Below are 12,462 nucleotides of genomic sequence, written 5' to 3'. Positions count from 1 at the left end.
TTGTGATTTGCAAATAGAAAGATGAAAATTTGATGGTGTGTTTTTGCTGAAGATAAAGGTGGTTAAATTTGGCTATTTGCTTATATATCAGGGACATGCTATAGCCAATAGCATGCAGCTTGATCAAGTCAACAAAATATGCTCCTCATGAAACGTGCTACTTGCTGAACACAGGTCAGGTAAAATACCATTCTTTCCAACATGTTTTGTTGTTTTTCACATCTTACATAAATATGGCCTGAATGAATAGATGGTGGATGAGCTTGATAATGTTCAGTTCTATGTGCTAGGTTAGCTTTCTCTTGGTTGCTGTGTTTCCTGTGCTGAGTTTCTGCAGAACAGGGGGGTTAAACTGATTTAATAAAGCAATCAGCCTTGTGATTGGTAAGGCTTAAGCCTAAGATAAAGACCACCCAGTTTATATCAAAAAGGGAGAAAGTGTACCACCCCACAGAAGAAATACACAGCTAACGTCACACTGAGTGTGTGCTATTTCAGGCTAGATTTTTTACAGGACTGGATCAGATTCATTCTTTTTTCCTCCAATATCTGATCCGGCATTTATATCAGCTGATACTGATATGCCGTCTCTACTTATAACCTTTTAATAGGTCAATTAAAGTATTGATTGACCTTTCAGAGACACCACAGGCACCAGCCTGAAACATGCTGCTTGCAAATTAGTTGGTGAAATCGCCATCAGCTTGGGGCCAAAGGACACGTCAGTTTAAATATGTAATTTTATTACTAATATATTTTCACAGCATAAACTCATCAAAATAGTTTAACATCATAAATTATCGTTTAAAAGTCTCACCCCCCCCCACCCAATGTGCTTTTACAAAAATCATATGACAATCATATGACTAGCAGCATCAAGCAACAGAAAGCCACAACTCCCTTAGCATATGGCTGCTAAAGTCATGCAGCATGATGGTATAAAAAATTAAAAAGAAAATCTTTCAGCAATTTTCTTCACAGAGACGCAACAAAACTCCCACCATTTTTAAAAATTTCAGCGGAATTAAATCAAGAATATATAGTTACTCACAGTGCTCTCTGGTATGCAGGAAAATTTGAGTTTCCAGATGTAACGCTATTTTACCATTATCAAATTGCATATAAAAACTCAATAAAACATTTAGGTTCTCTTGTTGTTTTGGAGCATAAATGAAATGGCTATACTTGTGTTCATCGTCACACCTGCTACCTGTCGCCACCCTTGTAAAGAAATCTCTACAATGCACCATTTCACATCAAACCCCTCTGAATAACAATGAAAAATCAGTGCCCCTTTAATGGAGGTTCTTAAATATGTTTACCTGTCTTAACGAAGCCTGCTGTCTATGTGCGGTATGTAGAGTTTTTTTTCCCCCCAGTTTATTTATAAGCGTCAATAGTGTCAGAACAAAAAGTTGAATTGAAGTTGGTCATAAGATTTTGGAACCTTTCCGTTGGTTTGTTCATCATGCAGTTTCAACACAACGCAAAGGGTGTTTTTAACTTGTGCAAAAAGGTTTAAAAAAAAAAAAAGGACAAAAATGGAAATTTAAAATCCTGTTTTGTTAAACACCAATTTTTACAGTGGTGTAATACACATTTTCATAATGCTGTCAGGTTTACATGAAGCAGTTCATGTGTGTTCTGCCACAGAGACTGATTCATTAGTCTGAAGTTCTAATTCTGCTACATTACAAGTTTAAAGCTTGCTGTCATGCTTTGAGGAGCTTTCGTGTGCTGAGCTGGCGAGAGGAGGCAGGTGTTTGTACTTGGGTGTGATGTTAATATGTACAGAGGCTGTGTATTGATCATGGTTCACAATACGATGCAGGTTTACACTCTCTCTCTGCAGTTCTTCTAGGCATTTCTCTGCTGGCACAGTGCTGTTCATCTTCCCTGAGTAGTCTGGATTCTCAGGGTACAGGCTGTCACCTGCACATTGAAAGACAGGAGGAAAAAAAGTCATTAGATTAATATTGTTTAAAGAAATATAAATTTTCTCAACCTAATTTCTATCTGCTGGCACTGTACTGCACACTCAGTTACCAAAGACAATAATTTTGTTTCCTTGTCCTTGAAAACCTTGCTTATAACAGAATATGATACTCACTGGTATCCATGCATTATCACTTTAAGGCTTGCAAAAACTCCACACATGCAGCTACACTGGTAACATATTAACACACATTTTTCCTGCTAGAAAACTAGTCCCACCTCTGAAAAAACAAATATAGATACTGATTAGCCAAAACATTATGACAGATGAAGTAAATAACGCTGATTCTCATAAAAGCTGCGTATGTCGAGGTCTGGGAAATATTATATGGTAAACATATCCCAGGTGTGAAGACCTGAGCAACAAGGGCTAAAACATTATGGGCAGAAAACTGGGTCGGAGTATCTCAGGAACGGCTAGGCTTGTGGTGTGCTCCTGGTCAGCAGGGCGGAATACCTATTGAAAATGGTCCAAAGTGGGAAAATCCACAAACTGACAGCAGGGTGATGGATTACCAAGGTTCATTGATGCACAAAGTCAATGAAAACCAACAGAAGCACTGCTGTGGCACAGACTACATAAATGTTTAATGATGGTTACATGAGGAATGTCACAACACCCCGCTGCGCATGGTACTGCGTAGCCGCAGACCAGTCAGGGTGTCCACGACAGCACCTACAGTGGGCACACGAGTGTCAGAACTGGACCTTGGAACAATGCAAAAAACATCACCTGGTCCTATGTGTGCCATTTAACTGGGGAAGTGATAGCACTGGGATGCACTGGGAGAAGAAGATAAGCTGGTTGAGGGAGCGTGAAGCTCTGTGCAACGTTCTGCTGGGAAACACTGGGTCCGAGCATTTATATGGACGTCAGTTGGACACGTGCCACCACGGTGGCTCCAACTCGCAATTTATAGGACTTGAAGGATATGCTGCAATGGCTTGGTGCCAGATTCCACAGGGGACCTTCAGAGGTCTTGTAGAGTCCATGCCTTTGCAAGTTGGAGCTGTTTTGGCAGCACATGAAGGACCAAGAGCACATTAGAATAGTCATAATGTTTTGGCTCATTGGTGTAGATTTATAGCTTTATACCTAAGTGAAGAACTCATGAAAGTGAAACCTTTATTGACGAAATTCAGAAGCTTCCAGTTAATTTCTATTTTAAGCGTGTTTAGAGTAAACACGTTTTCTGTTCTTTTCTAAGTGAAAAGCCACAGAATTATTGTGGTCCCAGCAGTTGCAGTAATCTGTCACGTAAAAAAATTATTTCAAAAATGCTGAATACGATTTGCGCTGCACTAAATCCAATTAAAAGGACTACTTATGCTACTTATGCGTTGTAATGAAACAGGCAGTTAATAAGTGTTCTTTAAGTAACGCAATGTCTGAATTATTTTCAGAAAAATAATGTGACCTAATTTACCATGATTACAATAAATTGTGTTATACTGCCAGCCTCTATACAGCTGTGTGTTTTAAAAAAAACTAGATATTTGGAGTGAGTGGAATTTACAATTAATAAGAAAACAGATACAACTACTGCTTTGAGCTTACAAGGGGTGTGTACAAACTGCCAGTCTTACTAGGTCTTAAGACCATGGGCATAACCCTGAACCCCTCCCACACACCCATGTTAGATCACAATTAAAGCCCATTCTATTCATATTTAAGTGTTACAGCTGATTTTGTTTTTTGCTTCGATATTTGGAATCTACTGTTTTAGTCCTAGACTCAGTGGAGAATTAGATCAGATGTTATCAGTAAATGCAGAGGTAGTGAACATTCTGATGGAAGATTCTGACAAGGAAAACCTTTTTTTTAGTCCCTAATCAATACCTGGTAAGAGAGATATGTAGCAGTCAGTAGCCAGCAGGCGAACAGGTAACCACTGCTCACAGCCCTCCAATGATCTCTGTCTGGCAAAGCCGTGAAGATCACTCAGTAAAGGGAAATGACACATTCGTCCAAGATCATAGAACTGGGGTGGTGCTATCCAGACCTCTCTATCCCGGTAGCTGCAAAGTATTTCCGATGGACTGGACCACTGTAGGCACATGGTGAAATAGTAAAGCATTAATCACAAACTGTGGAGTACTTGATAAAAGGTTTACACCCGTATGAGAATTGTGGGACGATACCCATATCATATTTTTCATGTACATATCTGTCGATGTTGATACAAAAACAATTATAAAGTGCAGAAATTGGGACTAAATTGGGAATAGGCTTACAAATATACACCAATCAGGCATAACATTATGACCACCTCCTTGTTTCTACGCTCACTGTCCATTTTATCAGCTCCACTTACTATATAGGTGCACTTTGTAGTTCTACAGTTACAGACTGTAGTCCATCTGTTTCTCTGCATACTTTGTTAGCCCCCTTTTACCCTGTTCTTCAGTGGTCAGAACCCCCATGGACCCTCACAGAGCAGGTATTATTTGGGTGGTGGATCCTTCTCAGCACTGCAGTAACACTGACATGGTGGTGGTGTGTTAGTGTGTGTTGTGCTGGTATGAGTGGATCAGACACAGCAGTGCTGCTGGAGTTTTTAAACACTGTGTCCACTCACTGTCCACTCTATTAGACACTCCTACCTTGTCAGTCCACCTTGTAGATGTAAAGTCAGAGACGATAGCTCATTTGCTGCTGCACAGTTCATGCTGGTCATCCTCTAGTCCTTCATCAGTGGTCACAGGACCATTTTTGGTTGGTGGACTATTCTCAGTCCAGCAGTGACACTGAGGCAGCACTGCTGTAGAACTACAAAGTGCACTTATATAGTACGTGGAGCTGATAAAATAATGTCATAATGCTGGCTAAAGACACTTTGGCTCCCCAAGACAAAACTCTCAGGCACCCCTGTTCCAGCGATCACACAAAGGTATGGAACACCAACCCAACGTCTGTGTATGTTTGTGTTGGAGAACGCTGTGTCAGAGTGCTGTGGCCTTTAATATTAGTTCAATTAGAATTTGGAGCTACAATTAATTACCAGCTTCTTACACACATGCACATATTTTCTAAGCCACTTATCTTCCTGGGTGCAGGGTTGCAGAAGCCTAACATCCACATAACTCTGTAATGCAGAGTGAGAGATTTATTTTTAAAAGCTGACTTCAAAAGTTTACCACTCAGATGAATGAAACCAGGCTGATTTGTAAAATTTTGCTGGTGCCAATTTGCCTGACTGCATGTCTTTGGACTGGGGGGGAGGAAACCCAAGCAGACACAGGGAGATCACGCCCAGCTGGGGAACTGAACCCAGGCCCTTCTTTCTGTGAGATGACATTTTCACAGAGTTTGTTGTATTTGATTTATTCTGGTTTATAGCATTATCATGTGTAAAACAGGGTATTTCAGTTAGTTGGCCAAATATTGGTTAAGTAATAAAGAGATGAAAGCAGGCTCATATGAACTCACCTGATCTATGAACATTTTCACAACTATACTCGCAGGTAATACCTAAAACAAGTGAATTGCTTACAGGTGTACGTTACTGTATTACAGAGTTATAACCGGGTGTTCCCACAATTCTCAGTTTGTTTGCGGTCCTACCGAGCATCATCAGTGTAGCGTATGAACTTTGTGCCAAACAGTTTATCATGTTTATATTATTTATTAAGTACAAACTCAGTTTAGTATTACTACTTAAACCCTAAGGAGGTGAATTAGACTATCAGAATATCCTGATTATTCTTTTAGTGCTGGTAGAATTTTCTAAAAGGGGGATTTAGGATAACAAAATATCCCACCTATCCTGCTCCGGCAGGACATTTCGACAAGATAGAACAACACAGGTAGAAATCTGACTCGCTGACCACAAGCCAACTTTACTGTGGTCTAGAAAGGTTTCTCTAGAACGAAGCATTTTACATCAAACTACTCTGAATGTTTGTATCTTAACCATAAAATTCTGTAGAAATTTTGAAATATAAGTGGATTTCCCTGTAAGTAATGAAGAATTACTAAAGCAGAAGCTCCCTCTCTCCCTCCACCACGATGAAGACCAGCCACCACTAGGCCTGAAGGACTGCTAACTACCGGCCACAAAGACAAACTGGTCACCTTAAAATGCACTATTTCCTTCTGGTCGTGGACTGTGTCCGGGATCTCCTCCAGGCAGCACATGTAGAAGGCAGTATCGTACCTTCTCTGCTTGCCGTAGACTCCAGTGGGAGTCAGCCAGTTTCCCCACTCGTGCATGGCCCAGATGTTAGGCAGGCAGTCCAGCTCTCTACACATGCGGATGAAATTCGAGGAGTTCTGAATGACCAAAGACCTCCATTCAGCGATCACGCTTCTGTCCCACCGCTCAGTCACGGCTGCGGGAACTAACCGAGCCTCTTCAGCGTTCGTCACCAAGCGCTCCGCCTCTTTAGTGGGCACAACCAGCAGCACCCCGGCCTCCTCGAAGGTCTCCCTCACGGCGCAGATTCTGAAAGCGACGTCCCCCGGCACGGGGGAGCCGAGCCGGGCTCGGTCTGTGACGAACATGGGCGGCCTCGCCTCGAGCGGCTGTTTCACCACCCCGACGCCGAAGTTCGGCAGTTTTCGGAAAAACTTGAACAGATCCATCCACTCGCCGGAGAAGTCGGACGCCTCCGCCAGGCCGCCCGGGAACACGTACGCGTTGGGCATGAAGCCGCTTTTTCCGCTCCGTTGCAGCAGCAGCACCTCGTAGTCGAACGCGGTCTTGTGAGGGAAAGTGACTCTGTCCGCGCTTCTCAGCGGCGGCTCAGTGACCGGACTGCGCCTTGTTCCTGCAGCAAGAATGACAGTCGCCGCCTCCTTCCAGCGCCTCAGAGCTGTGTTCATCTTCACTCCAGCCCAGCGCTCGTTAGAGCCCCGGGGAAGGACCAGCAACCCTGATACTCGTTAGAGTGAAATGAATAGAGGCAGTCTGACCGCTGTCACTCTGCTCCTGCTTCTTCAGTTGATTTAGTGGCTCCCAAACCAGAGAAAAGCGCATTACTGCCACCTGCTGTACTCACTGAATCTGAACGTGGCCTATTTTAAGATCACACTCTGCATCTTCACTTCTGCATTTCCTTATTCCCTTTATATATATACAGGTATTCAGTACTGGCATATACTAAAGGATCAGGTAACAGTGAACCACTGCTCAGCATATACAACAACACTGTTACCTGCATATACGAATGTATTATGTTCATACAAATGCAGTATACAGTAGAATAAAAAATAGTTAAAGTGCATAAACATAAAAATGTAATATTGTAACAATTTGAAACAATAAAGTTTAAACAATAAAAAATAAGAAAGAGTCAGGGGATAGAGCTCATGTTTTTACAGTAAAAACGTAATGTGCATATACTCATAGTTTTGACAGCTTCTTTGTTTTTGGAGATGGTAAGAGAGATTATGTATTGTTTAGCTTCTATTTCAAATATGACATAATCTGGTTTGGAATAAGTAAACTTACATTTATGAATATGAAATCTTGCCAAAAGAATGATCAAATTAATAATATTCTTTAACTTTATTATTTTTTTAATGACTGAAGCCAAACAACGCATTAACCAGGCAGAGATTAAAGTCAGGGTCAATACAATCCATGATAAATCTACATACATCCTTCCAGAGCTTTCTTGTGTGGGAACAGTTCCAGAACAGGTGTAGAAGAGTTTCTTTACATCACAGAAAGAACAGTTGACATTGATATCCATTCTAAATTTAACAAGAAACTGGCTGACTGGATAGCATCTGTGTATAATTTTGTAATTTTCACTTCCTTCATTTTATTGGTTAACAGATATTTAGAAGGATTCCAGTACATAACCACATAAGGATTGGACATCTCATTGAAACAGCCTGTGAATATCCCTATTGTTTGTATTTTGGAAGTAGAAGAGTAGCATATCTGACCAATAAAAGTATCTCTTGTATTTAGAACTGGCTGGTGTTCACTTGTTCATTCCCTTTCCTAACTGACAGTATTCAGACGTCACAGTTGTGCTGCCGCCGTTTTGGTAGGCATAAAGTTCATTCAGCAGCGCTGTGGCGGTTTGTAACGAGATTACAAAGCCATAACAGATCTAGCAAAGGTGTTTTTATTCTAAATGACTTTTTTGAATTTCATTATTAAACTGTTAATTGACATATTTGAGTGTATTGCCTTGATTTGATTTCATTTGTTTCTGTAGTGATAACAAATGAAAGCTGAAATCTAAATGGCTGAGATTTCCTGCTGCGTTTTGGCACCCTGTCCCAAACAGTGCATATACCGTTAGAAGTGCACTCATTAGTGTAGCAGGTGAAGTACAGAAGTGTGTGGTTTGGGACTCGTTCAACAGCTCTGCTGTGCTGCACGTTAGTCTATAATAATTCAGTTTTATAATTATTTTGATTATTTACAGGAATTATTTGTTTATGTTCCAAAAACTTGAACATGACAGAATGGACATCACGGGTGTGGACCAGACCTGGGCATCACAGGGTGGACATTATTACACTTACTTAAAATGGTGAGGCAGCACCTGGGAAAGTAAGAAGCAAGAAAAAAAGAATAAAAACACACACACACACATTTTTTAATAAAATCTAATGCATGTAAAATTAATACAATGATTAATACTAATTACATTAGTTTTGACAGGGCACTGTTTTAACAGGGCACTGTAAAAAAATGAAACGTGTTTGCCAATTTGTCACTACAATAAAATCCAATTAGTGGAAGTGGCATAAGATGCCTGCTCAGTGCAGTTTTGTAGTGAATACACAGACAAACCGACTAATTGGTGCCATCTACAAGCAAAAAATTATAAATACATTTTAAGGTGGAATCGAAAATTTGAATAAGAACATGCAAAAAAGAAACTTCAGCCTTGTCCTCTGAGCTGGAGTGTGCCACTTCTACAAGCTGTTTTGAACTAGCTTTAGTCTTTATATGGACCACTAGTGAAATATCTGTCCTGTTGTGTGACTCCTTTGCATTTTTAGTAACACCTAACATACTCAACTCCTCTAAAGCTCGGAAACGCTCCACATAAAGCTAATGTGATAACCTACTTTTATTGGAAATGCATAAAGAAGATCTCAGCTGAAATGTCTGGAAGATGCTCGGGGACTGAAAGATGCATAATCAGCCTGAATGGTGGATGGTTTCTGTAATCCAGAGGAGAGGGACAGAGGTTGGGAAGATCCTGCAGGAAACACTGCAAAAGAAAAAGAAAATGATAATGTGAGGTGAATCTAGAAGGCCGTATGGGTGAGAAGGTAGAGTTTGCAACTCCTCATCAACAAATCTCAGCAAAATTAGACTTATCTTAAACTGATAAACGTCTTCTTAAACAAGAAGAGGAAATATGAATTTCAACAGTCCTACACAAGGCAGTCCTGCACTGTACACACTCAATGTATGAACAACAACGCAATGCATCTTTTACAGAATAATTGATAAGTGTCAAGGTATCGCAGTGAAAACAGTGTGCAAAAATATAAAGGGACTGCAGAATAGTTGACATGAAAAATACATAAATACATACATATATCATCTAAACTGCTTATCCTTCTGGGTCGCGGTGGGGTGCTGGAGCCCATCCCAGCTGTTGAAAAATACAATTAAATAAAATACCTTGAAACTGAGCTTTGCCATCCTGATCTTGTGCAACACTAATCTGCTGTGGCTCTTGAAGGAAACAGTCTATTGTGGCCTTGGACTATCCTCACAATCTTCAATCTTCCCCGTATCACCACGCAGTGTAGAAACATTCGGAACACCTCGGAGTGGAAGAACCTCATGTCTGTCTATGCTGCACTCTGTAAGGGCTGCTGGACACTGAAACGCTTCCAGAGCACTGCTTGGAGATGAGGGACAGAAGAAGCAAAATAAATATTGAATCTATGAATAAATGAAGGTAGAGATACACATCTTCACTTGGTTTTCTTTTATTGGAAAAATTCAGCTACAATGACTAGCAGACTTGCTTCATTACAAAATACTCTTGAAAATTTTCGGGCAACTCTGGAGAGCACAAAATTCAGTGGAGGAATGCATCATCAGCCTAAGAGGGGGAGCTTTCTGTAATTCAGAGGGGAGCTGATGTTGGCGAGATGCTGTCTGGAACACTGCAAAAGACAAAGAATTAAACAATGGTCATGTAAACTGAAGCTGAAAGGCCATGTGTTGAGAAGGCAAGGTTTGCTATGGCAGACTGCACTACGACTTATTGAAAGATTGCTTTATTACCTAGTGAAAGTTCATTAGCTGGCAACCACCTCGAATGAACCGCTACTTAATTCAGCAATTAAACTACGAAACATGAAGAGAAGTAATGGCTTCTTGTTCTTTGTTCTTATAAACTGAATGCATCTTGAAAAGGTAAGCAATTCAATAACAATCTAAACTGTTTTAAACAAGTTTAAAACACAGTCCACAAATCACAAATAGTGATTTCCACTATTATTTAGGGGAGTCAACATTAAATACAAAATGTTAAAAATCAGTCCTGAATATAATGCAAGAAAAGTCAGAATCTTCACTTCATTATTTGTGCATAATTAAGTGACACAAGGTAATATGAGCACAGGTCACTGAAACCTGGCCTGAGAACATTTGTTCTAGCCTTGTTCTAGCACCGTTATACTACAATTATATTTTACTATTTATATTCATTTATAATTTTATATATGTATATAAAACTATTACTATTTAGTTTACTATTTAACTATAACTATTTATAATTAATTATAGTGTACTATATATATATATATATATATATATAGATATATATATATATATATATATATATATATATATATATACTTTTTTTTCCTACACCATGCATGGAGAAATTAAATTAGTTCAGCTATGACTTTTTCATGACCTTTATATATTATAGTAAATGTTTAAATGTGTTCATACTGAATCTGAAGTAGATATGAATGATTTGTGTGAATAAATTGCACTTGGCCAATTAAACTACAGCTCAGTGTTGTTTCAGAATGCAGTGTATAATCATAAAGTGTCTTACGATGTTGAAGTATGTTCACTCTGAATTATGTCTTTCTCTGTGTTTTCAATCCATGTTGCTTCGAGCATCTGCTTTAACCGCAAAATGTCATTGAACTGTAAGTTTTCTTTAAAGATTATTTCACTCCATGTAGGAATGACTGAGAATAATTTGGATATCCCAAATGAAATCGTATAATAGCTTTGTTTGAGTGCTGTATTTGATGATAGTCTTTTAAGATGTTAAAATACAATCTTTTTGTGTTCAGGTTTCAGCCCAGTTTGCTACCAGGTTCTGCTTCCACCAAAAAATCTTGTGAAACTGTAAGTATTCCTTAAAGACTTTTCCATGCTAGCTATGTATGAAGAAATGAAATTAGAACCCAGCTTTGTTTATGAGTGAAGTATATGGTGGCAAAGTCTTGTGAATCATGGTTTTCTCTCTGTTCAGTTTTCATTCCAGCTTGTTCTGCTTCCATCATAAAATTCTGTGGAACTGTAAGTATTCCTTTTTCAGCAGGACAAAAGACAGTAAAGAGTTTTTCTCCTCTTCCATGTTTCAGTTTTTTTTTTCTACATTTTTTCTTCTAAAACATTCTCTTAGTATCTCAAAATAATGACTTGCATTCTATGGAAAATGTATGTGGACATCCCTCCTAATTACTAAGTTCAGGTGTTTCTGCCACACCCATTGCAAACAGGTGTATAAAATCAATCACATAGCCAAGCAATCTCCGTAGACAAACACTGGCAGTAGAATGCATCATACTGAGGAGCTCAGTGATGTCGTAAGATGCCACCTTTCCAACAAGTCAGTTTGTGTAATTTCTGCCTTGCTAGAACTGTCCTAACGATTTTGGTGTGGAGGAACCCAAGTGGCCTGCACAGAGGCCTGAACTCGACCCACTGAACGCTTTTAGTATGAATTAAAACGTTGATTACAAGCCAGGCCTTCTTGTCCAGCATCAGTGCCTGACCTCACAAATGCTCTTTTGCCTGGCACAAAATTCCCACAGACTCACTATAAAGTATCGTGGAAGCCTTCTCAGAAAAATTGAAGCTGTAAACGCCATGAAGGGGGCACCAACTCCGTATTAATGCCCATGTATATGTAATGTTTTGTACAATATGCAATAGTAGCAAAACTAGACACACTTTACAAGGTAAAAAAATGTTTTTCTACACCTCCACAATCAAGGAAACAAAGAAAACAGAGGTATTAAGGCTGTTTTTTTTATTTTTCAGAAGAGAGACAAGATGTATTTTAACAATTATCACAATTTTGGAATAATGAAAATGCCAGAAACAACACAGAAACATTACATTTCAGAGGTACTTGTGAGTTCTGGCCTATAACATTTGTCCCACACATGATAAAATGCTTCTGACAAATTTCATACACTCTGAGAATTCATGAAATGTAGTCCAATTTTGGCACAGAGCAAAGGCAAGTTTGTAAATGTTTGCTGGATCTAGCAAAGCACCA

General features: G+C 39.4%; 1 protein-coding gene across 1 annotated transcript; it reads right to left on the bottom strand.

The window, feature by feature from the left end:
* Positions 1-356: 356 nt before the first annotated feature.
* Positions 357-6,907, bottom strand: nudt19 (nudix (nucleoside diphosphate linked moiety X)-type motif 19). The gene is made up of 3 exons (XM_036584534.1): positions 6,071-6,907; positions 3,836-4,043; positions 357-1,932 (listed from the first exon to the last, which is right to left on the bottom strand). The coding sequence occupies exons 1-3, from the start codon at positions 6,818-6,820 to the stop codon at positions 1,700-1,702; spliced, it is 1,191 nt and encodes a 396-aa protein (XP_036440427.1). The 5' UTR covers positions 6,821-6,907; the 3' UTR covers positions 357-1,699.
* Between the last annotated feature and the right edge of the window lie 5,555 nt (positions 6,908-12,462).

The sequence above is a fragment of the Colossoma macropomum genome, unplaced genomic scaffold, assembly GCF_904425465.1.
Source record: "Colossoma macropomum unplaced genomic scaffold, Colossoma_macropomum, whole genome shotgun sequence".
Lineage (NCBI taxonomy): Eukaryota > Metazoa > Chordata > Actinopteri > Characiformes > Serrasalmidae > Colossoma > Colossoma macropomum.
Note: the sequence above shows the minus strand (reverse complement) of the source record. Positions and strands in the feature narration are given on the sequence as shown.

Bases quoted from the DNA above. Each gene is read 5' to 3' on its own strand.
- nudt19 (XM_036584534.1), bottom strand. From the start codon at position 6,820: ATGAACACAGCTCTGAGGCGCTGGAAGGAGGCGGCGACTGTCATTCTT. The intron at 4,044-6,070 runs GTGACCAGTTTG...ATGTGCCTACAG, and splicing joins AGGAAATAGTGCATTTTAAG to TGGTCCAGTCCATCGGAAAT. The intron at 1,933-3,835 runs GTATTGATTAGG...TTCAATGTGCAG, and splicing joins CTACATATCTCTCTTACCAG to GTGACAGCCTGTACCCTGAG.